The sequence below is a fragment of the Dermacentor andersoni genome, chromosome 11, assembly GCF_023375885.2.
Source record: "Dermacentor andersoni chromosome 11, qqDerAnde1_hic_scaffold, whole genome shotgun sequence".
Classification (NCBI taxonomy): Eukaryota; Metazoa; Arthropoda; class Arachnida; order Ixodida; family Ixodidae; genus Dermacentor; species Dermacentor andersoni.
Genome location: NC_092824.1, coordinates 30,345,910 through 30,372,657, shown reverse-complemented (window position 1 = coordinate 30,372,657; position 26,748 = coordinate 30,345,910). Strand labels below are relative to the sequence as shown.

At 44.3% G+C, this 26,748-nt stretch overlaps 1 protein-coding gene across 2 annotated transcripts in view; it reads left to right on the top strand.

The window, feature by feature from the left end:
- Positions 1–26,748, top strand: part of LOC129381685 (uncharacterized) — a 71,601-nt gene that overhangs the window by 28,875 nt on the left and 15,978 nt on the right. The window contains exons 6-7 of one of the 2 annotated variants that reach the window (XM_072285336.1): positions 1,949–2,022; positions 4,154–4,295. In XM_072285336.1, coding sequence (XP_072141437.1) covers positions 1,949–2,022; positions 4,154–4,295 — 216 coding nt within the window. The remainder of the gene's footprint in view (positions 1–1,948; positions 2,023–4,153; positions 4,296–26,748) is intronic. The other variant, XR_011890985.1, reaches the window with a different exon arrangement.

Sequence of the window (26,748 nt, the reverse complement as noted above, 5' to 3'; positions counted from 1 at the left end):
CGTTATTGTGTACACATTGCGTCAGTTCTCTTAACGTATTCAAAGTCTGTTTGGTGAACCCTGAGGAAAGGTGCCTGAATTAAGACGACTATGTGTAATTAGGAATATGTGTATTTATAATAGCGGCCTACGCTGGCGACTTTTGCCACATTCATAAGTTGTGTAAATTGACTTTTTTGCCCGAAGCCAAATCACAGTAGGCGCTTAAGAAAGAACGCAATCTTTATTGCTTGCAAAACAGAAGCTATGCAGGTACCGACTATACGAGCACTAGTTTGTTACATGCATTGTAATGCGCGATGGAGTGGCTTAGGATCAGCATCGTTCTCGCAGAGCCTGGACAGTTTCAACGCACGCCTGGCAAGTGAAGTTTCACCTTTCCACTTGCTTCATTTCTTTTCCTATGTCATTACGTAACGAACTGCCTTTTCTTTATTGCTACATACACAAAAATATTACTGAATCGGGAGGGTTTGTGCTTTATTTCCAATTGTTAGGAACCACGGTATCAGCAGGTCGCTCAAGTTCCAGAACGGAGATTTCCGTAATCAAGTTTGTCATTGTATGCTAGTGTACTGTAGGTGAGAAAACTTTAACTAAAGATCTACTGCCGATGAATAAAAACATTTTACGAATGTTTCATTTGAGGAAATCTATATAAAGGTAGCCATAAACATGTTTCAGGTTATGCCACATTCTAGATAACGCCTCGGACTCCCATAATATTCCGACATTCCCTAGGCGTGAACATGTCCGACAAGAAACTCGCACCCGCCGTGGTTGCTCAGTGGCTATGGTGTTGGGCTGCTGAGCACGAGGTCGCGGGATCGAATCCTGGCCACGGCGGCCGCATTTAGATGGGGGCGAAATGCGAAAACACCCGTGTGCTTAGATTTAGGCGCACGTTAAAGATTCCCAGGTGGTCTAAATTTCCGGAGTCCTCCACTACGGCATGCCTCATAATCAGAAAGTGGTTTTGGCACGTAAAACCCCATAATTTAAAAAAAATATATACTCGCATACACGATGTCGCCACATGTCCTTCTAGGTAATATTGCGAGAAAATTTGATATTGATTGTAGACGCCGTTGTCGGCGTCTACAAGAAGACGAGGTGAAGCGACGCTCGAGAGAGAAGGCCTTCCTGATATCCCGTTTAGAACGCGGCAGTGGTTTTTATTTACCCCAGGGCACAAGTTGGCCCACAATAAATTGTTGTATCTGGATTCCCTTAACTGTCCGTTACAATATGGACTATATAGGCCTGCTCGTAATCGTCACCAACACCGTTCTGTCCTAAGTATAACGACCCATATGCAGCCCAGGCAGACTCCTGGAAGTCCCGTGAACATATGCGAGTACAAGGGCGGCCAAGAGGCGGCGAGCAGAGAAATCCTTGGTACACACTGGCTTCCCGCTCACCCATTGTTGTAGGTGGCCTCATCTGTGCTTCGGAAATCACTTGTGGCTGTGGCATCAAGGAACGTTCGCTTTGGGACAAGCACCTGTAGCTTCCTTCGCAGGTTCTGCTCATAAAGCCATCGCTGTGATCGCCAGTATTTGTAGACGTTAGGTCAGGTATTAGACGTGTTTTCCGCGCACATGTAACATTAAGTGTTCGGTTAATGAGCAAGTCGTTATTTGAATATACGCTGTCTGGAATAGCATGATACTTGCTTTGTTTATTGATCTAATACCTTTGTATATATGTAATAGCTTGGCCCTTTGTCTTTCCAAATATATTTTTTGTTGAATTCAATCTCGTAGCTTGCAGTATATTGTATTAGATCAATGTAATGTGTAGCTTCTGTTTGCCAGGCGCAAACGTTTCAAAAAGGGGACTTGTGCTCATGAGTTGCCTCAACTTGCCGCAATTGCCTCAGAAACAACCTTTGTTCAGCCACTGTTAACCACCGCAGACCTTACTGTTCGTTTGTTTTGTGTTCTAGAAATCCTGAGAGCACTCGGGTTCACCAGCGCAACACGCAGTACCACCCGACAGAAGGCACATCCACCGTCTACGGTACGTGTTGGAAGGTATTCAGATGTTGGTGTACCACGCCTCGCCTTGCTGGTGATTGAGGAAGCCGTGATTTCCGGTATCGCACACGATACATTTCAACAGCATCCCCGCTTGGTCTCAGGCACACAGTTTTGCACATGTAAATCTGAGCTGAACATTCTAAATTGAACTGTCGTCCCCGGTACTTAGATTTTTCTTGTGACAAGGTCTAACAGAATATTCGCTGCGTGCATAAGGCTGTACGCATCTGTACGATTATGTTCTAATCACTAAGATGGTTCGTTGATTATACTTGAGGAATTCCTGATGGCCATTTTCCAAACGTATAACAGCAACATGTGCACTTGTCAGGTAGAGGGCTCCAAAAAAGCGGCAGAGCGCAACATGCGCCAGTGGACACTACCTGGCCATGTGAGGTGTGTTTGTCGCAACTACGAGGCAGGTTGTCCCGGTTTGCTGCTCAACATATCATGTCCGTGTCGCGACGAATGAAATCAGTGGTAATGCTCCTAAAGCCTTGCATTAGTAGCAATGCTTGTTTTCAGAGCTCTTTATTGAAATGAACGATTGTATAATGAGTCGAACTCGGCTGCACATCTAGTTGTTACCATAGACTTGACGAAATAAATCCTGCAATATAGTCGTAGTAGTTGGATGGAGTCTAAAAACGGCCGACGCGGATGAAGACAATTGTGCATTATTGAATAGCGCTATATTTTAGCGGAGATTACGTCACACTACGGGCTCCACTCGGTAACGTCGATTAGGTACATCAGCAGAACCCAGTAATGCCCTTGTAAAAATTCGTGTCAAATGTTTGCCGTATTCAAGTGGTTGCCACTATACGATCGCCTTCAACGTGGTAGTCTTGACGCTTTCGCCACACAGTCAAATAATTGATTTACGCCGACACAGGGTTTCGCGCCGCTCCAAACACTGCTGGGTGGCCAGGTCACATGATTTCGTGCAGTGCGTGGTATTTCAACAATTTCTTCTGCAGATAAAAAATGGCTTTAAAAACCGGGCGCTACGCTCGACCCGCCCTCGACATGACCTCGTGTCCGAAGCTGAGCTGAAGTTCTTGAAGGAATGAATTGTCCCGCATCTGCCTATACCACAGATGTACGGGAAAAAACGATGCGGGTTTCTGTGAATGAAAGCTTTGCAGTTTACAAAAAATAGTTTTTTCAACAGCATGACAGATGAGGACAAATCTTTCTTGCGTGGCATATGACAATCTTCTTTCATAAGCCTTTCCCTGCCGTTTGAGGTAAACATACATGTTATATGGCGCATCTTGTGCGAATGACTTGGAATGCGAAAGATGGAGTATATTTTAAGTTCGCGTCTGCCTACCCGACGTGGTTGCTCAGTGGTTATGGTATTGGGCTGCTGAGCACGAGGTCGCGGGATCGAATCCCGGCCACGGCGGCCGCATCTCGATGGGGGCGAAATGCAAAAACACCCGCGTACTTAGATTTAGGCGCACGTTAAAGAATCGCAGGTGGACGAAATTTCCGGAGTCCTCCACTACGGCGTGCCTCATAATCAGAAAGTGGTTTTGGCACGTAAAACCACATATATAAAGTTCGCGTCTGCCTAAACCACAACCTCGATCTTCCGAAAAGCTTTCACACTTAGTGAGAGAAACTGAAGATAAGCAGCCAATACGAGTGCAAAAACTTACTATGAAATCATGCGGTTTTCCCGGCGTAAAATTTTTCAATAAAAGCAGAACACTAGTATGTAGCCTTTGGTCCGTACATGCATGTTCAATCTTGTTGTAGGACAAGCCAACGCGATGGCTGACGCCTAGTAATGTATCGCGGAAATAATGCTTTATCCAAGCACCAGAAGCGAGCAAACAAAATCAGGCTTTGTAAGATCAACCAAGCTCTTGTCTAGGCATCAAAGACCAAGAAATAAAACAATGAAGAACTCGCAATACGCGTACTTGTCTCTTTCGTAGCGTCACGTTGTGCCTTCTGGCTTTTCTTGCTTGCATTTAGAGAAGCACTCCAGACGGAAGCAGTGCTGTTAGGATTTATTACCATTAAGACTTTACGAAAACTTACTGCTCCCCTCGGGTTCCTGGCAGGGAATGAGATGCAGTGTGCGCCTTTGATTTCAGGGTATGCACACAACACCGAAACTCGAAGCACCGAATTCACACTTCCGGCCTACAGCAGTAGCGGCGGCGGCAACGATGCTGTCGCCAGTACAAGCCACGCGGGCACACAGGAAGCATCAGGCATTCCGGGAAACGATGCTAGGTGAGCCAAATTTCTGTAAGAATTCAGTTCAACAGAGCAACTCAATTAAACGGCACGGAACGCCGTTTAAGGCTCAGTTATGCTTGCACTGACGAACTTGTGCGAGGGATTGAAGTTCTGATGCCTGAAGCTCCAAGTATCAGCTGTGTTTCTCGCAATACGGTACTGGTTTTAACAGGAATCTTTATCTGGGGATCTGCTACCTAGGTAGTAAATGCGAGAAAGGAAACCATCTTGCTCTGCAATCAGCGCAACAACAATGGTAAACCTTGTGGCGTTTTTTTAAACGTCATAATATTGAAATTACAGCAATTCCATTTTCGATTTGTTAAGAAAAATTGAGAAACTCAAGTAAGAAAATGGCAACTTATTTGAGTTTTTAAAAAATGTCAGGAATATCCAAACTGCGCCTAATATAACACTAGTCCTCCACTACGGCGTACCACATAATCAGATCTTGGATTTGGCCCATAAAACCTCAAAACTTAATTTTATATTAAGGAATGAAATTTTAAGGAAGGAATATTTTAAGGCAGTTTGTCGTGTGCGTATCATGGCTACGCACGCTTATATCGCATTCCGTTTCTCTACCACGGGTGCGCTTTAAAACCACGGCGCTGCAGTTTTTGCTTTTCTCTTCTTTCTTCTTCTCCGCCCTTAAACTGGCTCTCTTAACTGTACTACACGCAGAGACAAAGAAACAGCGCGCGAATGCGATCCCATAGATGAGATGAATATATATATATATATATATATATATATATATATATATATAGAAAACTATCAGTCATAGCTCTCGTAGTATAGCCCTCTGGGCCGTTTCCTTTTTTTTTCGAAAGTAGTCCTATTAGGGTTATTATAATTACACGAAGGTACTTCGCCCTCATCAGCAGCAGTCCTTGGTATAGTTATTCTGGCGGCTAGCTTCCCACGCTATGCGTGCCGCCATCGCACCTGGTTAAGCTTTTCCTAGACGCTAGAGCTATGCGTTGTCCGCGCAACCTTGAGCGATCGGAAAGCACGTTTCCCCCTCTTGGCCGGCGGAGAAGGGATGCTTCGTTCCGGCCGCGAAGCTCTCCACATCTCTGTAAGGTGCCTTGTGGATGTCTCGCGCTGAAGATGCCCTCTCGGTGAGCGCATATTTCACCCCTCATCTTTTAAGAGGTTCAATACATACGAGCATTTGTCTAGCAAACCAGATTTTTTTTTCAAGGGAATTTTCCACGTCTCAGTAATTTCTCTCGTCGTATTCGAGTGCTGATTGCCGTGTTATAGTTTGTTAACGAAGCTTTCCCTCAAGTCTAAATATTTTAAGGCAGTTTTCCTAGCCTCTAAAGCCGCTCGAGTTCGCTCTTCTCCTTGAGCGGCCATTTTTCCTAGAAAGTATGCCTTCCAACTACTCTGCCCTTAAACTGGCTCTCTCAACTACTACACGCAGAGACAAAGCAACAGCGCGCGCATTAGATCCCATAGATGAGATGAATATTTACAATTAGTATTAGGGTTAAAATTATATTCGAGTGATGATTGCCGTGCTATCGTTTGCTAACGAAGCTTTCCCTCAAGTCTAAATATTTTAAGGCAGTTTGTCGTGTGCGTATCGTGGCTACGCACGCTTATATCGCATTCCGTTTCTCTACCACGGCTGCGCTTTAAAACCACGGCGCTGCAGTTTTTGCTTTTCTTTTCTTTCTTCTTCTCCGCCCTTAAACTGGCTCTCTCAACTACTACACGCAGAGACAAAGAAACAGCGCGCGCATTAGATCCCATAGATGAGATGAATATTTACAATTAGTATTAGGGTTATAATTATATTCGAGTGCTGATTGCCGTGCTATCGTTTGCTAACGAAGCTTTCCCTCAAGTCTAAATATTTTAAGGCAGTTTGTCGTGTGCGTATCATGGCTACGCACGCTTATATCGCATTCCGTTTCTCTACCACGGGTGCGCTTTAAAACCACGGCGCTGCAGTTTTTGCTTTTCTCTTCTTTCTTCTTCTCCGCCCTTAAACTGGCTCTCTTAACTGTACTACACGCAGAGACAAAGAAACAGCGCGCGAATGCGATCCCATAGATGAGATGAATATATATATATATATATATATATATATATATATATCTATATATATATAGAAAACTATCAGTCATAGCTCTCGTAGTATAGCCCTCTGGGCCGTTTCCTTTTTTTTTCGAAAGTAGTCCTATTAGGGTTATTATAATTACACGAAGGTACTTCGCCCTCATCAGCAGCAGTCCTTGGTATAGTTATTCTGGCGGCTAGCTTCCCACGCTATGCGTGCCGCCATCGCACCTGGTTAAGCTTTTCCTAGACGCTAGAGCTATGCGTTGTCCGCGCAACCTTGAGCGATCGGAAAGCACGTTTCCCCCTCTTGGCCGGCGGAGAAGGGATGCTTCGTTCCGGCCGCGAAGCTCTCCACATCTCTGTAAGGTGCCTTGTGGATGTCTCGCGCTGAAGATGCCCTCTCGGTGAGCGCATATTTCACCCCTCATCTTTTAAGAGGTTCAATACATACGAGCATTTGTCTAGCAAACCAGATTTTTTTTTTCAAGGGAATTTTCCACGTCTCAGTAATTTCTCTCGTCGTATTCGAGTGCTGATTGCCGTGTTATAGTTTGTTAACGAAGCTTTCCCTCAAGTCTAAATATTTTAAGGCAGTTTTCCTAGCCTCTAAAGCCGCTCGAGTTCGCTCTTCTCCTTGAGCGGCCATTTTTCCTAGAAAGTATGCCTTCCAACTACTCTGCCCTTAAACTGGCTCTCTCAACTACTACACGCAGAGACAAAGCAACAGCGCGCGCATTAGATCCCATAGATGAGATGAATATTTACAATTAGTATTAGGGTTAAAATTATATTCGAGTGATGATTGCCGTGCTATCGTTTGCTAACGAAGCTTTCCCTCAAGTCTAAATATTTTAAGGCAGTTTGTCGTGTGCGTATCGTGGCTACGCACGCTTATATCGCATTCCGTTTCTCTACCACGGCTGCGCTTTAAAACCACGGCGCTGCAGTTTTTGCTTTTCTTTTCTTTCTTCTTCTCCGCCCTTAAACTGGCTCTCTCAACTACTACACGCAGAGACAAAGAAACAGCGCGCGCATTAGATCCCATAGATGAGATGAATATTTACAATTAGTATTAGGGTTATAATTATATTCGAGTGCTGATTGCCGTGCTATCGTTTGCTAACGAAGCTTTCCCTCAAGTCTAAATATTTTAAGGCAGTTTGTCGTGTGCGTATCATGGCTACGCACGCTTATATCGCATTCCGTTTCTCTACCACGGGTGCGCTTTAAAACCACGGCGCTGCAGTTTTTGCTTTTCTCTTCTGTCTTCTTCTCCGCCCTTAAACTGGCTCTCTTAACTGTACTACACGCAGAGACAAAGAAACAGCGCGCGAATGCGATCCCATAGATGAGATGAATATATATATATATATATATATATATATAGATATATATATATATATATATATATATATATATATATATATATATATATATATATATATATATATATATATAGAAAACTATCAGTCATAGCTCTCGTAGTATAGCCCTCTGGGCCGTTTCCTTTTTTTTTCGAAAGTAGTCCTATTAGGGTTATTATAATTACACGAAGGTACTTCGCCCTCATCAGCAGCAGTCCTTGGTATAGTTATTCTGGCGGCTAGCTTCCCACTCTATGCGTGCCGCCATCGCACCTGGTTAAGCTTTTCCTAGACGCTAGAGCTATGCGTTGTCCGCGCAACCTTGAGCGATCGGAAAGCACGTTTCCCCCTCTTGGCCGGCGGAGAAGGGATGCTTCGTTCCGGCCGCGAAGCTCTCCACATCTCTGTAAGGTGCCTTGTGGATGTCTCGCGCTGAAGATGCCCTCTCGGTGAGCGCATATTTCACCCCTCATCTTTTAAGAGGTTCAATACATACGAGCATTTGTCTAGCAAACCAGATTTTTTTTTCAAGGGAATTTTCCACGTCTCAGTAATTTCTCTCGTCGTATTCGAGTGCTGATTGCCGTGTTATAGTTTGTTAACGAAGCTTTCCCTCAAGTCTAAATATTTTAAGGCAGTTTTCCTAGCCTCTAAAGCCGCTCGAGTTCGCTCTTCTCCTTGAGCGGCCATTTTTCCTAGAAAGTATGCCTTCCAACTACTCTGCCCTTAAATTGGCTCTCTCAACTACTACACGCAGAGACAAAGCAACAGCGCGCGCATTAGATCCCATAGATGAGATGAATATTTACAATTAGTATTAGGGTTAAAATTATATTCGAGTGATGATTGCCGTGCTATCGTTTGCTAACGAAGCTTTCCCTCAAGTCTAAATATTTTAAGGCAGTTTGTCGTGTGCGTATCGTGGCTACGCACGCTTATATCGCATTCCGTTTCTCTACCACGGCTGCGCTTTAAAACCACGGCGCTGCAGTTTTTGCTTTTCTTTTCTTTCTTCTTCTCCGCCCTTAAACTGGCTCTCTCAACTACTACACGCAGAGACAAAGAAACAGCGCGCGCATTAGATCCCATAGATGAGATGAATATTTACAATTAGTATTAGGGTTATAATTATATTCGAGTGCTGATTGCCGTGCTATCGTTTGCTAACGAAGCTTTCCCTCAAGTCTAAATATTTTAAGGCAGTTTGTCGTGTGCGTATCATGGCTACGCACGCTTATATCGCATTCCGTTTCTCTACCACGGGTGCGCTTTAAAACCACGGCGCTGCAGTTTTTGCTTTTCTCTTCTTTCTTCTTCTCCGCCCTTAAACTGGCTCTCTTAACTGTACTACACGCAGAGACAAAGAAACAGCGCGCGAATGCGATCCCATAGATGAGATGAATATATATATATATATATATACATATATATATATATATATATATATATATATATACATATATATATATATAGAAAACTATCAGTCATAGCTCTCGTAGTATAGCCCTCTGGGCCGTTTCCTTTTTTTTTCGAAAGTAGTCCTATTAGGGTTATTATAATTACACGAAGGTACTTCGCCCTCATCAGCAGCAGTCCTTGGTATAGTTATTCTGGCGGCTAGCTTCCCACGCTATGCGTGCCGCCATCGCACCTGGTTAAGCTTTTCCTAGACGCTAGAGCTATGCGTTGTCCGCGCAACCTTGAGCGATCGGAAAGCACGTTTCCCCCTCTTGGCCGGCGGAGAAGGGATGCTTCGTTCCGGCCGCGAAGCTCTCCACATCTCTGTAAGGTGCCTTGTGGATGTCTCGCGCTGAAGATGCCCTCTCGGTGAGCGCATATTTCACCCCTCATCTTTTAAGAGGTTCAATACATACGAGCATTTGTCTAGCAAACCAGATTTTTTTTTCAAGGGAATTTTCCACGTCTCAGTAATTTCTCTCGTCGTATTCGAGTGCTGATTGCCGTGTTATAGTTTGTTAACGAAGCTTTCCCTCAAGTCTAAATATTTTAAGGCAGTTTTCCTAGCCTCTAAAGCCGCTCGAGTTCGCTCTTCTCCTTGAGCGGCCATTTTTCCTAGAAAGTATGCCTTCCAACTACTCTGCCCTTAAACTGGCTCTCTCAACTACTACACGCAGAGACAAAGCAACAGCGCGCGCATTAGATCCCATAGATGAGATGAATATTTACAATTAGTATTAGGGTTAAAATTATATTCGAGTGATGATTGCCGTGCTATCGTTTGCTAACGAAGCTTTCCCTCAAGTCTAAATATTTTAAGGCAGTTTGTCGTGTGCGTATCGTGGCTACGCACGCTTATATCGCATTCCGTTTCTCTACCACGGCTGCGCTTTAAAACCACGGCGCTGCAGTTTTTGCTTTTCTTTTCTTTCTTCTTCTCCGCCCTTAAACTGGCTCTCTCAACTACTACACGCAGAGACAAAGAAACAGCGCGCGCATTAGATCCCATAGATGAGATGAATATTTACAATTAGTATTAGGGTTATAATTATATTCGAGTGCTGATTGCCGTGCTATCGTTTGCTAACGAAGCTTTCCCTCAAGTCTAAATATTTTAAGGCAGTTTGTCGTGTGCGTATCATGGCTACGCACGCTTATATCGCATTCCGTTTCTCTACCACGGGTGCGCTTTAAAACCACGGCGCTGCAGTTTTTGCTTTTCTCTTCTTTCTTCTTCTCCGCCCTTAAACTGGCTCTCTTAACTGTACTACACGCAGAGACAAAGAAACAGCGCGCGAATGCGATCCCATAGATGAGATGAATATATATATATATATATATATATATATATATATATATATAGAAAACTATCAGTCATAGCTCTCGTAGTATAGCCCTCTGGGCCGTTTCCTTTTTTTTTCGAAAGTAGTCCTATTAGGGTTATTATAATTACACGAAGGTACTTCGCCCTCATCAGCAGCAGTCCTTGGTATAGTTATTCTGGCGGCTAGCTTCCCACGCTATGCGTGCCGCCATCGCACCTGGTTAAGCTTTTCCTAGACGCTAGAGCTATGCGTTGTCCGCGCAACCTTGAGCGATCGGAAAGCACGTTTCCCCCTCTTGGCCGGCGGAGAAGGGATGCTTCGTTCCGGCCGCGAAGCTCTCCACATCTCTGTAAGGTGCCTTGTGGATGTCTCGCGCTGAAGATGCCCTCTCGGTGAGCGCATATTTCACCCCTCATCTTTTAAGAGGTTCAATACATACGAGCATTTGTCTAGCAAACCAGATTTTTTTTTCAAGGGAATTTTCCACGTCTCAGTAATTTCTCTCGTCGTATTCGAGTGCTGATTGCCGTGTTATAGTTTGTTAACGAAGCTTTCCCTCAAGTCTAAATATTTTAAGGCAGTTTTCCTAGCCTCTAAAGCCGCTCGAGTTCGCTCTTCTCCTTGAGCGGCCATTTTTCCTAGAAAGTATGCCTTCCAACTACTCTGCCCTTAAACTGGCTCTCTCAACTACTACACGCAGAGACAAAGCAACAGCGCGCGCATTAGATCCCATAGATGAGATGAATATTTACAATTAGTATTAGGGTTAAAATTATATTCGAGTGATGATTGCCGTGCTATCGTTTGCTAACGAAGCTTTCCCTCAAGTCTAAATATTTTAAGGCAGTTTGTCGTGTGCGTATCGTGGCTACGCACGCTTATATCGCATTCCGTTTCTCTACCACGGCTGCGCTTTAAAACCACGGCGCTGCAGTTTTTGCTTTTCTTTTCTTTCTTCTTCTCCGCCCTTAAACTGGCTCTCTCAACTACTACACGCAGAGACAAAGAAACAGCGCGCGCATTAGATCCCATAGATGAGATGAATATTTACAATTAGTATTAGGGTTATAATTATATTCGAGTGCTGATTGCCGTGCTATCGTTTGCTAACGAAGCTTTCCCTCAAGTCTAAATATTTTAAGGCAGTTTGTCGTGTGCGTATCATGGCTACGCACGCTTATATCGCATTCCGTTTCTCTACCACGGGTGCGCTTTAAAACCACGGCGCTGCAGTTTTTGCTTTTCTCTTCTTTCTTCTTCTCCGCCCTTAAACTGGCTCTCTTAACTGTACTACACGCAGAGACAAAGAAACAGCGCGCGAATGCGATCCCATAGATGAGATGAATATATATATATATATATATACATATATATATATATATATATATATATATATACATATATATATATATAGAAAACTATCAGTCATAGCTCTCGTAGTATAGCCCTCTGGGCCGTTTCCTTTTTTTTTCGAAAGTAGTCCTATTAGGGTTATTATAATTACACGAAGGTACTTCGCCCTCATCAGCAGCAGTCCTTGGTATAGTTATTCTGGCGGCTAGCTTCCCACGCTATGCGTGCCGCCATCGCACCTGGTTAAGCTTTTCCTAGACGCTAGAGCTATGCGTTGTCCGCGCAACCTTGAGCGATCGGAAAGCACGTTTCCCCCTCTTGGCCGGCGGAGAAGGGATGCTTCGTTCCGGCCGCGAAGCTCTCCACATCTCTGTAAGGTGCCTTGTGGATGTCTCGCGCTGAAGATGCCCTCTCGGTGAGCGCATATTTCACCCCTCATCTTTTAAGAGGTTCAATACATACGAGCATTTGTCTAGCAAACCAGATTTTTTTTTCAAGGGAATTTTCCACGTCTCAGTAATTTCTCTCGTCGTATTCGAGTGCTGATTGCCGTGTTATAGTTTGTTAACGAAGCTTTCCCTCAAGTCTAAATATTTTAAGGCAGTTTTCCTAGCCTCTAAAGCCGCTCGAGTTCGCTCTTCTCCTTGAGCGGCCATTTTTCCTAGAAAGTATGCCTTCCAACTACTCTGCCCTTAAACTGGCTCTCTCAACTACTACACGCAGAGACAAAGCAACAGCGCGCGCATTAGATCCCATAGATGAGATGAATATTTACAATTAGTATTAGGGTTAAAATTATATTCGAGTGATGATTGCCGTGCTATCGTTTGCTAACGAAGCTTTCCCTCAAGTCTAAATATTTTAAGGCAGTTTGTCGTGTGCGTATCGTGGCTACGCACGCTTATATCGCATTCCGTTTCTCTACCACGGCTGCGCTTTAAAACCACGGCGCTGCAGTTTTTGCTTTTCTTTTCTTTCTTCTTCTCCGCCCTTAAACTGGCTCTCTCAACTACTACACGCAGAGACAAAGAAACAGCGCGCGCATTAGATCCCATAGATGAGATGAATATTTACAATTAGTATTAGGGTTATAATTATATTCGAGTGCTGATTGCCGTGCTATCGTTTGCTAACGAAGCTTTCCCTCAAGTCTAAATATTTTAAGGCAGTTTGTCGTGTGCGTATCATGGCTACGCACGCTTATATCGCATTCCGTTTCTCTACCACGGGTGCGCTTTAAAACCACGGCGCTGCAGTTTTTGCTTTTCTCTTCTTTCTTCTTCTCCGCCCTTAAACTGGCTCTCTTAACTGTACTACACGCAGAGACAAAGAAACAGCGCGCGAATGCGATCCCATAGATGAGATGAATATATATATATATATATATATATATATATATATAGAAAACTATCAGTCATAGCTCTCGTAGTATAGCCCTCTGGGCCGTTTCCTTTTTTTTTCGAAAGTAGTCCTATTAGGGTTATTATAATTACACGAAGGTACTTCGCCCTCATCAGCAGCAGTCCTTGGTATAGTTATTCTGGCGGCTAGCTTCCCACGCTATGCGTGCCGCCATCGCACCTCGTTAAGCTTTTCCTAGACGCTAGAGCTATGCGTTGTCCGCGCAACCTTGAGCGATCGGAAAGCACGTTTCCCCCTCTTGGCCGGCGGAGAAGGGATGCTTCGTTCCGGCCGCGAAGCTCTCCACATCTCTGTAAGGTGCCTTGTGGATGTCTCGCGCTGAAGATGCCCTCTCGGTGAGCGCATATTTCACCCCTCATCTTTTAAGAGGTTCAATACATACGAGCATTTGTCTAGCAAACCAGATTTTTTTTTCAAGGGAATTTTCCACGTCTCAGTAATTTCTCTCGTCGTATTCGAGTGCTGATTGCCGTGTTATAGTTTGTTAACGAAGCTTTCCCTCAAGTCTAAATATTTTAAGGCAGTTTTCCTAGCCTCTAAAGCCGCTCGAGTTCGCTCTTCTCCTTGAGCGGCCATTTTTCCTAGAAAGTATGCCTTCCAACTACTCTGCCCTTAAACTGGCTCTCTCAACTACTACACGCAGAGACAAAGCAACAGCGCGCGCATTAGATCCCATAGATGAGATGAATATTTACAATTAGTATTAGGGTTAAAATTATATTCGAGTGATGATTGCCGTGCTATCGTTTGCTAACGAAGCTTTCCCTCAAGTCTAAATATTTTAAGGCAGTTTGTCGTGTGCGTATCGTGGCTACGCACGCTTATATCGCATTCCGTTTCTCTACCACGGCTGCGCTTTAAAACCACGGCGCTGCAGTTTTTGCTTTTCTTTTCTTTCTTCTTCTCCGCCCTTAAACTGGCTCTCTCAACTACTACACGCAGAGACAAAGAAACAGCGCGCGCATTAGATCCCATAGATGAGATGAATATTTACAATTAGTATTAGGGTTATAATTATATTCGAGTGCTGATTGCCGTGCTATCGTTTGCTAACGAAGCTTTCCCTCAAGTCTAAATATTTTAAGGCAGTTTGTCGTGTGCGTATCATGGCTACGCACGCTTATATCGCATTCCGTTTCTCTACCACGGGTGCGCTTTAAAACCACGGCGCTGCAGTTTTTGCTTTTCTCTTCTTTCTTCTTCTCCGCCCTTAAACTGGCTCTCTTAACTGTACTACACGCAGAGACAAAGAAACAGCGCGCGAATGCGATCCCATAGATGAGATGAATATATATATATATATATATATATATATATATATATATATATATATATATATATATATATATATATATATATATATATATATAGAAAACTATCAGTCATAGCTCTCGTAGTATAGCCCTCTGGGCCGTTTCCTTTTTTTTCGAAAGTAGTCCTATTAGGGTTATTATAATTACACGAAGGTACTTCGCCCTCATCAGCAGCAGTCCTTGGTATAGTTATTCTGGCGGCTAGCTTCCCACGCTATGCGTGCCGCCATCGCACCTGGTTAAGCTTTTCCTAGACGCTAGAGCTATGCGTTGTCCGCGCAACCTTGAGCGATCGGAAAGCACGTTTCCCCCTCTTGGCCGGCGGAGAAGGGATGCTTCGTTCCGGCCGCGAAGCTCTCCACATCTCTGTAAGGTGCCTTGTGGATGTCTCGCGCTGAAGATGCCCTCTCGGTGAGCGCATATTTCACCCCTCATCTTTTAAGAGGTTCAATACATACGAGCATTTGTCTAGCAAACCAGATTTTTTTTTCAAGGGAATTTTCCACGTCTCAGTAATTTCTCTCGTCGTATTCGAGTGCTGATTGCCGTGTTATAGTTTGTTAACGAAGCTTTCCCTCAAGTCTAAATATTTTAAGGCAGTTTTCCTAGCCTCTAAAGCCGCTCGAGTTCGCTCTTCTCCTTGAGCGGCCATTTTTCCTAGAAAGTATGCCTTCCAACTACTCTGCCCTTAAATTGGCTCTCTCAACTACTACACGCAGAGACAAAGCAACAGCGCGCGCATTAGATCCCATAGATGAGATGAATATTTACAATTAGTATTAGGGTTAAAATTATATTCGAGTGATGATTGCCGTGCTATCGTTTGCTAACGAAGCTTTCCCTCAAGTCTAAATATTTTAAGGCAGTTTGTCGTGTGCGTATCGTGGCTACGCACGCTTATATCGCATTCCGTTTCTCTACCACGGCTGCGCTTTAAAACCACGGCGCTGCAGTTTTTGCTTTTCTTTTCTTTCTTCTTCTCCGCCCTTAAACTGGCTCTCTCAACTACTACACGCAGAGACAAAGAAACAGCGCGCGCATTAGATCCCATAGATGAGATGAATATTTACAATTAGTATTAGGGTTATAATTATATTCGAGTGCTGATTGCCGTGCTATCGTTTGCTAACGAAGCTTTCCCTCAAGTCTAAATATTTTAAGGCAGTTTGTCGTGTGCGTATCATGGCTACGCACGCTTATATCGCATTCCGTTTCTCTACCACGGGTGCGCTTTAAAACCACGGCGCTGCAGTTTTTGCTTTTCTCTTCTTTCTTCTTCTCCGCCCTTAAACTGGCTCTCTTAACTGTACTACACGCAGAGACAAAGAAACAGCGCGCGAATGCGATCCCATAGATGAGATGAATATATATATATATATATATACATATATATATATATATATATATATATATATATACATATATATATATATAGAAAACTATCAGTCATAGCTCTCGTAGTATAGCCCTCTGGGCCGTTTCCTTTTTTTTTCGAAAGTAGTCCTATTAGGGTTATTATAATTACACGAAGGTACTTCGCCCTCATCAGCAGCAGTCCTTGGTATAGTTATTCTGGCGGCTAGCTTCCCACGCTATGCGTGCCGCCATCGCACCTGGTTAAGCTTTTCCTAGACGCTAGAGCTATGCGTTGTCCGCGCAACCTTGAGCGATCGGAAAGCACGTTTCCCCCTCTTGGCCGGCGGAGAAGGGATGCTTCGTTCCGGCCGCGAAGCTCTCCACATCTCTGTAAGGTGCCTTGTGGATGTCTCGCGCTGAAGATGCCCTCTCGGTGAGCGCATATTTCACCCCTCATCTTTTAAGAGGTTCAATACATACGAGCATTTGTCTAGCAAACCAGATTTTTTTTTCAAGGGAATTTTCCACGTCTCAGTAATTTCTCTCGTCGTATTCGAGTGCTGATTGCCGTGTTATAGTTTGTTAACGAAGCTTTCCCTCAAGTCTAAATATTTTAAGGCAGTTTTCCTAGCCTCTAAAGCCGCTCGAGTTCGCTCTTCTCCTTGAGCGGCCATTTTTCCTAGAAAGTATGCCTTCCAACTACTCTGCCCTTAAACTGGCTCTCTCAACTACTACACGCAGAGACAAAGCAACAGCGCGCGCATTAGATCCCATAGATGAGATGAATATTTACAATTAGTATTAGGGTTAAAATTATATTCGAGTGATGATTGCCGTGCTATCGTTTGCTAACGAAGCTTTCCCTCAAGTCTAAATATTTTAAGGCAGTTTGTCGTGTGCGTATCGTGGCTACGCACGCTTATATCGCATTCCGTTTCTCTACCACGGCTGCGCTTTAAAACCACGGCGCTGCAGTTTTTGCTTTTCTTTTCTTTCTTCTTCTCCGCCCTTAAACTGGCTCTCTCAACTACTACACGCAGAGACAAAGAAACAGCGCGCGCATTAGATCCCATAGATGAGATGAATATTTACAATTAGTATTAGGGTTATAATTATATTCGAGTGCTGATTGCCGTGCTATCGTTTGCTAACGAAGCTTTCCCTCAAGTCTAAATATTTTAAGGCAGTTTGTCGTGTGCGTATCATGGCTACGCACGCTTATATCGCATTCCGTTTCTCTACCACGGGTGCGCTTTAAAACCACGGCGCTGCAGTTTTTGCTTTTCTCTTCTTTCTTCTTCTCCGCCCTTAAACTGGCTCTCTTAACTGTACTACACGCAGAGACAAAGAAACAGCGCGCGAATGCGATCCCATAGATGAGATGAATATATATATATATATATATATATATATATATATATATATAGAAAACTATCAGTCATAGCTCTCGTAGTATAGCCCTCTGGGCCGTTTCCTTTTTTTTTCGAAAGTAGTCCTATTAGGGTTATTATAATTACACGAAGGTACTTCGCCCTCATCAGCAGCAGTCCTTGGTATAGTTATTCTGGCGGCTAGCTTCCCACGCTATGCGTGCCGCCATCGCACCTGGTTAAGCTTTTCCTAGACGCTAGAGCTATGCGTTGTCCGCGCAACCTTGAGCGATCGGAAAGCACGTTTCCCCCTCTTGGCCGGCGGAGAAGGGATGCTTCGTTCCGGCCGCGAAGCTCTCCACATCTCTGTAAGGTGCCTTGTGGATGTCTCGCGCTGAAGATGCCCTCTCGGTGAGCGCATATTTCACCCCTCATCTTTTAAGAGGTTCAATACATACGAGCATTTGTCTAGCAAACCAGATTTTTTTTTCAAGGGAATTTTCCACGTCTCAGTAATTTCTCTCGTCGTATTCGAGTGCTGATTGCCGTGTTATAGTTTGTTAACGAAGCTTTCCCTCAAGTCTAAATATTTTAAGGCAGTTTTCCTAGCCTCTAAAGCCGCTCGAGTTCGCTCTTCTCCTTGAGCGGCCATTTTTCCTAGAAAGTATGCCTTCCAACTACTCTGCCCTTAAACTGGCTCTCTCAACTACTACACGCAGAGACAAAGCAACAGCGCGCGCATTAGATCCCATAGATGAGATGAATATTTACAATTAGTATTAGGGTTAAAATTATATTCGAGTGATGATTGCCGTGCTATCGTTTGCTAACGAAGCTTTCCCTCAAGTCTAAATATTTTAAGGCAGTTTGTCGTGTGCGTATCGTGGCTACGCACGCTTATATCGCATTCCGTTTCTCTACCACGGCTGCGCTTTAAAACCACGGCGCTGCAGTTTTTGCTTTTCTTTTCTTTCTTCTTCTCCGCCCTTAAACTGGCTCTCTCAACTACTACACGCAGAGACAAAGAAACAGCGCGCGCATTAGATCCCATAGATGAGATGAATATTTACAATTAGTATTAGGGTTATAATTATATTCGAGTGCTGATTGCCGTGCTATCGTTTGCTAACGAAGCTTTCCCTCAAGTCTAAATATTTTAAGGCAGTTTGTCGTGTGCGTATCATGGCTACGCACGCTTATATCGCATTCCGTTTCTCTACCACGGGTGCGCTTTAAAACCACGGCGCTGCAGTTTTTGCTTTTCTCTTCTTTCTTCTTCTCCGCCCTTAAACTGGCTCTCTTAACTGTACTACACGCAGAGACAAAGAAACAGCGCGCGAATGCGATCCCATAGATGAGATGAATATATATATATATATATATACATATATATATATATATATATATATATATATATACATATATATATATATAGAAAACTATCAGTCATAGCTCTCGTAGTATAGCCCTCTGGGCCGTTTCCTTTTTTTTTCGAAAGTAGTCCTATTAGGGTTATTATAATTACACGAAGGTACTTCGCCCTCATCAGCAGCAGTCCTTGGTATAGTTATTCTGGCGGCTAGCTTCCCACGCTATGCGTGCCGCCATCGCACCTGGTTAAGCTTTTCCTAGACGCTAGAGCTATGCGTTGTCCGCGCAACCTTGAGCGATCGGAAAGCACGTTTCCCCCTCTTGGCCGGCGGAGAAGGGATGCTTCGTTCCGGCCGCGAAGCTCTCCACATCTCTGTAAGGTGCCTTGTGGATGTCTCGCGCTGAAGATGCCCTCTCGGTGAGCGCATATTTCACCCCTCATCTTTTAAGAGGTTCAATACATACGAGCATTTGTCTAGCAAACCAGATTTTTTTTTCAAGGGAATTTTCCACGTCTCAGTAATTTCTCTCGTCGTATTCGAGTGCTGATTGCCGTGTTATAGTTTGTTAACGAAGCTTTCCCTCAAGTCTAAATATTTTAAGGCAGTTTTCCTAGCCTCTAAAGCCGCTCGAGTTCGCTCTTCTCCTTGAGCGGCCATTTTTCCTAGAAAGTATGCCTTCCAACTACTCTGCCCTTAAACTGGCTCTCTCAACTACTACACGCAGAGACAAAGCAACAGCGCGCGCATTAGATCCCATAGATGAGATGAATATTTACAATTAGTATTAGGGTTAAAATTATATTCGAGTGATGATTGCCGTGCTATCGTTTGCTAACGAAGCTTTCCCTCAAGTCTAAATATTTTAAGGCAGTTTGTCGTGTGCGTATCGTGGCTACGCACGCTTATATCGCATTCCGTTTCTCTACCACGGCTGCGCTTTAAAACCACGGCGCTGCAGTTTTTGCTTTTCTTTTCTTTCTTCTTCTCCGCCCTTAAACTGGCTCTCTCAACTACTACACGCAGAGACAAAGAAACAGCGCGCGCATTAGATCCCATAGATGAGATGAATATTTACAATTAGTATTAGGGTTATAATTATATTCGAGTGCTGATTGCCGTGCTATCGTTTGCTAACGAAGCTTTCCCTCAAGTCTAAATATTTTAAGGCAGTTTGTCGTGTGCGTATCATGGCTACGCACGCTTATATCGCATTCCGTTTCTCTACCACGGGTGCGCTTTAAAACCACGGCGCTGCAGTTTTTGCTTTTCTCTTCTTTCTTCTTCTCCGCCCTTAAACTGGCTCTCTTAACTGTACTACACGCAGAGACAAAGAAACAGCGCGCGAATGCGATCCCATAGATGAGATGAATATATATATATATATATATATATATATATATAGAAAACTATCAGTCATAGCTCTCGTAGTATAGCCCTCTGGGCCGTTTCCTTTTTTTTTCGAAAGTAGTCCTATTAGGGTTATTATAATTACACGAAGGTACTTCGCCCTCATCAGCAGCAGTCCTTGGTATAGTTATTCTGGCGGCTAGCTTCCCACGCTATGCGTGCCGCCATCGCACCTCGTTAAGCTTTTCCTAGACGCTAGAGCTATGCGTTGTCCGCGCAACCTTGAGCGATCGGAAAGCACGTTTCCCCCTCTTGGCCGGCGGAGAAGGGATGCTTCGTTCCGGCCGCGAAGCTCTCCACATCTCTGTAAGGTGCCTTGTGGATGTCTCGCGCTGAAGATGCCCTCTCGGTGAGCGCATATTTCACCCCTCATCTTTTAAGAGGTTCAATACATACGAGCATTTGTCTAGCAAACCAGATTTTTTTTTCAAGGGAATTTTCCACGTCTCAGTAATTTCTCTCGTCGTATTCGAGTGCTGATTGCCGTGTTATAGTTTGTTAACGAAGCTTTCCCTCAAGTCTAAATATTTTAAGGCAGTTTTCCTAGCCTCTAAAGCCGCTCGAGTTCGCTCTTCTCCTTGAGCGGCCATTTTTCCTAGAAAGTATGCCTTCCAACTACTCTGCCCTTAAACTGGCTCTCTCAACTACTACACGCAGAGACAAAGCAACAGCGCGCGCATTAGATCCCATAGATGAGATGAATATTTACAATTAGTATTAGGGTTAAAATTATATTCGAGTGATGATTGCCGTGCTATCGTTTGCTAACGAAGCTTTCCCTCAAGTCTAAATATTTTAAGGCAGTTTGTCGTGTGCGTATCGTGGCTACGCACGCTTATATCGCATTCCGTTTCTCTACCACGGCTGCGCTTTAAAACCACGGCGCTGCAGTTTTTGCTTTTCTTTTCTTTCTTCTTCTCCGCCCTTAAACTGGCTCTCTCAACTACTACACGCAGAGACAAAGAAACAGCGCGCGCATTAGATCCCATAGATGAGATGAATATTTACAATTAGTATTAGGGTTATAATTATATTCGAGTGCTGATTGCCGTGCTATCGTTTGCTAACGAAGCTTTCCCTCAAGTCTAAATATTTTAAGGCAGTTTGTCGTGTGCGTATCATGGCTACGCACGCTTATATCGCATTCCGTTTCTCTACCACGGGTGCGCTTTAAAACCACGGCGCTGCAGTTTTTGCTTTTCTCTTCTTTCTTCTTCTCCGCCCTTAAACTGGCTCTCTTAACTGTACTACACGCAGAGACAAAGAAACAGCGCGCGAATGCGATCCCATAGATGAGATGAATATATATATATATATATATATATATATATATATATATATATATATATAGAAAACTATCAGTCATAGCTCTCGTAGTATAGCCCTCTGGGCCGTTTCCTTTTTTTTCGAAAGTAGTCCTATTAGGGTTATTATAATTACACGAAGGTACTTCGCCCTCATCAGCAGCAGTCCTTGGTATAGTTATTCTGGCGGCTAGCTTCCCACGCTATGCGTGCCGCCATCGCACCTGGTTAAGCTTTTCCTAGACGCTAGAGCTATGCGTTGTCCGCGCAACCTTGAGCGATCGGAAAGCACGTTTCCCCCTCTTGGCCGGCGGAGAAGGGATGCTTCGTTCCGGCCGCGAAGCTCTCCACATCTCTGTAAGGTGCCTTGTGGATGTCTCGCGCTGAAGATGCCCTCTCGGTGAGCGCATATTTCACCCCTCATCTTTTAAGAGGTTCAATACATACGAGCATTTGTCTAGCAAACCAGATTTTTTTCAAGGGAATTTTCCACGTCTCAGTAATTTCTCTCGTCGTATTCGAGTGCTGATTGCCGTGTTATAGTTTGTTAACGAAGCTTTCCCTCAAGTCTAAATATTTTAAGGCAGTTTTCTTAGCCTCTAAAGCCGCTCGAGTTCGCTCTTCTCCTCGAGCGGCCATTTTTCCTAGAAAGTATGCCTTCGAACCACAAAAACCGACTATCGCGGACAACATGAGTCTCTTTCCACGTAAGTGTGAGGCTCGGAGGAGGAGCTGTGGCGCTTGAAAGTAGCCTGGGGCCTGACGAACCAACCGACTGAGCTATCTTTCCGGGCAACATCGAAGGGTCACGAGTTCAAATCACCTGTTATGTTCCGTTTTTTTTTTTTCCGCCCCTTTTTCTTTCTTTTTTTTTTCTTTCTTTTAATGTCTTTTCCTTTATTTTATCACTGTACGGGAACCCTCCTAAAAAAAAAAAATAGATATATATCTTCAAATATGTAAGGCCTCACATGTGCAGGTCATAAATACGAGGTTCTCTAGCGGAGTGCCATCCATGCGGTATAACCGAGCTCAGATTGGTCCACCTTGACTGACCAAGTAGGGCACCACTGTAGGTTAAATGAGGCGTACAACTCCTGCGGGACCCGCCGTGGTTGCTCAGTGGTTATGGTGTTAGACTGCTGAGCACGAGGTCGCGGGATCGGACCCCGACCACGGCGGCCGCATTTCGATGGGGGCGAAATGCGAAAACACCCGTGTACTTAGAATTAAGTGCACGTTAAAGAACCCCAGGTGGTCGAAATTTTCGGAGTCCTCCACTACGGCGTGCATAATCAGAAAGTGGTTTTGTCACGTGAAACCCCATAAATTAATTTTTAATTTAACTCCTACGGGGACGGTAGAGTATCCGTCTCCAGTGCAAGAGGACCGTGATTCAAATCCCGGTGCCAAACACAAACATTGCACAAACAGGCCTGGAGTGCGGCCTGATCCCGGTGACCAGAACCGGTAACACACTCTCTCACCAGAGCAGGATTGGCCACCCTGGTGCAGTATTTGGCCACAACCTCCTATATGAATACAACAATCGAACCCCGGCCCTCAGTCCCCAGCAGCCGCGAAGCAACTGACCACGGCGGCGGTCAGATCTGTGACGCTGCAGAGGGTGCTAAGAATACCTGGCTCCGGACAGGCCGCCATTGGAATCTGAACCTGGCAACGTTTAACGTTAGAACGCTATCTAGTGAGGCGAGTCTAGCAGTGTTATTGGAGGAATTAGAGGGTAGTAAATGGGATATAATAGGACTCAGTGAGGTTAGGAGGACAAAAGAAGCATATACAGTGCTAAAAAGCGGGCATGTACTGTGTTACCGGGGCTTAGCGGAGAGACGAGAACTAGGAGTCGGATTCCTGATTAATAAGGAAATAGCTGGTAACATACAGGAATTCTATAGCATTAACGAGAGGGTGGCATGTCTTGTTGTGAAACTTAATAAGAGGTGCAAAATGAAGGTTGTACAGGTCTACGCTCCTACATCTAGTCATGATGACCAGGAAGTCGAAAGCTTTTATGAAGACGTAGAATCGGCGATGGGTAAAGTCAAAACAAAATACACTATACTGATGGGCGACTTCAATGCCAGGGTAGGCAAGAAGCAGGCTGGAGACAAGTCAGTGGGGGAATATGGCATAGGCTCTAGGAATAGCAGAGGAGAATTATTAATAGAGTTTGCAGAACAGAATAATATGCGTATAATGAATACCTTTTTCCGCAAGCGGGTTAGCCGAAAGTGGACGTGGAGGAGCCCGAATGGTGAGACTAGAAATGAAATCGACTTCATACTCTGCGCGAACCCTGGCATCATTCAAGATGTAGACGTGCTCGGCAAGGTACGCTGCAGTGACCACAGGATGGTAAGAACTCGAATTAGCCTAGACTTGAGGAGGGAACGAAAGAAACTGGTACACAAGAAGCCAATCAATGAGTTAGCGGTAAGAGGGAAACTAGAGGAATTCCGGATCAAACTACAGAACAGGTATTCGGCTTTAACTCAGGAAGAGGACCTTAGTGTTGAAGCAATGAACGACAATCTCATGGGCATCATCAAGGAGTGCGCAATAGAAGTCGGTGGTAACGCCGTTAGACAGGAAACCAGTAAGCTATCGCAGGAGACGAAAGATCTGATCAAGAAACGCCAATGTATGAAAGCCTCTAATCCTACAGCTAGAATAGAACTGGCAGAACTTTCTAAGTTAATCAACAAGCGTAAGACAGCGGACATCAGGAACTATAATATGGATAGAATTGAACAGGCTCTCCGGAAAGGAGGAAGCCTAAAAACAGTGAAGAAGAAACTAAGAATAGGCAAGAATCAGATGTGTGCGTTAAGAGACAAAGCCGGCAATATCGTTACTAATATGGACGAGATAGTTCAAGTGGCTGAGGAGTTCTATAGAGATTTATACAGTACCAGTGGCACCCACGACGATAGTGGAAGAGAGAATAGCCTAGAGGAATTCGAAATCCCACAGGTAACGCCAGAAGAAGTGAAGAAAGCCTTAGGAGCTATGCAAAGGGGGAAGGCAGCTGGGGAGGATCAGGTAACAGCAGATTTGTTGAAGGATGGTGGTCAGATTGTTCTAGAGAAACTGGCCACCCTGTATACGCAATGCCTCATAACCTCGAGCGTACCGGAATCTTGGAAGAACGCTAACATAATCCTAATCCATAAGAAAGGGGACGCCAAAGACTTGAAAAATTATAGACCGATCAGCTTACTGTCCGTTACCTACAAAGTATTTACTAAGGTAATCGCAAATAGAATCAGGAACACCTTAGACTTCTGTCAACCAAAGGACCAGGCAGGATTCCGTAAAGGCTACTCAACAATAGACCATATTCACACTATCAATCAAGTGATAGAGAAATGTGCAGAATATAACCAACCCTTATATATAGCTTTCATTGATTACGAGAAAGCGTTTGATTCAGTCGAAACCTCAGCAGTCATGGAGGCATTACGGAATCAGGGTGTAGATGAGCCATATGTAAAAATACTGGAAGATATCTATAGCGGCTCCACAGCCACCGTAGTCCTCCACAAAGAAAGCAACAAAATCCCTATAAAGAAAGGCGTCAGACAGGGAGATACGATATCTCCAATGCTATTCACAGCATGTTTACAAGAGGTATTCAGAGACCTGGAGTGGGAAGAATTGGGGATAAAAGTTGATGGAGAATACCTTAGCAACTTGCGATTCGCTGATGATATTGCCTTGCTTAGTAACTCAGGAGACCAATTGCAATGCATGCTCACTGACCTAGAGAGACAAAGCAGAAGGGTGGGTCTGAAAATTAATCTGCAGAAAACTAAAGTACTGTTTAACAGTCTCGGAAGAGAACAGCAGTTTACGATAGGTAGCGAAACACTGGAAGTGGTAAGGGAATACATCTACTTAGGGCAGGTAGTGACCACGGATCCGGATCATGAGACTGAAATAACCAGAAGAATAAGAATGGGTTGGGGTGCGTTTGGCAGGCATTCTCAAATCATGAACAGTAGGTTGCCACTATCCCTCAAAAGGAAAGTGTACAACAGCTGTGTGTTACCAGTACTCACATATGGGGCAGAAACCTGGAGGCTTACGAAAAGGGTTCTGCTGAAATTGAGAACGACGCAACGAGCTATGGAAAGAAGAATGATGGGTGTAACGTTAAGGGATAAGAAAAGAGCAGATTGGGTGAGGCAACAAACGCGGGTAAACGACATCTTAGTTGAAATCAAGAAAAAGAAATGGGCATGGGCCGGACATGTAATGAGGAGGGAAGATAACCGATGGTCACTAAGAGCTACGGACTGGATTCCAAGAGAAGGGAAGCGTAGCAGGGGGCGGCAGAAAGTTAGGTGGGCAGATGACATTAAGACGTTTGCAGGGACAACATGGCCACAATTAGTACATGACCGGGGCAGTTGGAGAAGTATGGGAGAGGCCTTTGCCCTGCAGTGGGCGTAACTAGGCTGATGATGATGATGATGAAAGCCGTACAATGGCGACGGCATGACGACAATGACAGGCGCATTCTTAAGTCATGATGATGGTATAACAAGGACGACGTCATGACGACGTCATTACGACGGTAACGCAAACGCATGAAAAAGCGATAATGACGACGACCGCCTCACCAAGGCGGCACGATGACAATACCGTATGACAACGAATGCATGATAGCGTCTGTTGGACGACGACGCAATGACAATGATGGCATGACAAAGGTGGCCTAATCCTGACACAATGGCGACAGCATAACTGCCGCAGAATAAAGAACAAAAAATGACTTCGACGCTTCGGCGAGGATGGTATCACGACGGTGGCATGACGACAATGGGATTACAACGCTGAAGTATTGAATACGGCGGCTGTGGTGAATCGCACCTCGGCGTCACCCGCGCACTGCCTCTCGCGATCTCCCATTTAGCGAGGTAGTCGGGCCACTCTTGTCTCCGTTTGCAACATGCCGCACGAGACACTGTCCGCACCAGCCAATAGATCGCGAAATGAAAACACGTATAGAGCTGCGCTGAAATAAGGCATTAGGATGTATCATAATAGTCGGTGCAACTTTTTGTAAGATAAATAAAGAGTTTACGCTTGTAATGTTTTTATACTGCGGACAAGTACCCAGAACTTCTGGTCGCATTAAGGTCGACGTTGATCGTGAGAATTCTGCCTAAATGTTTATTTATATATTTCTTCAGGTAACATTTCTGTATTCTTTATAAAAATGATAAATATTTGCTTAATTTTATCTATTTATTTTATGTGGCCTATTTACCTCCTTTTACGTAAGTACATATTGCGACAT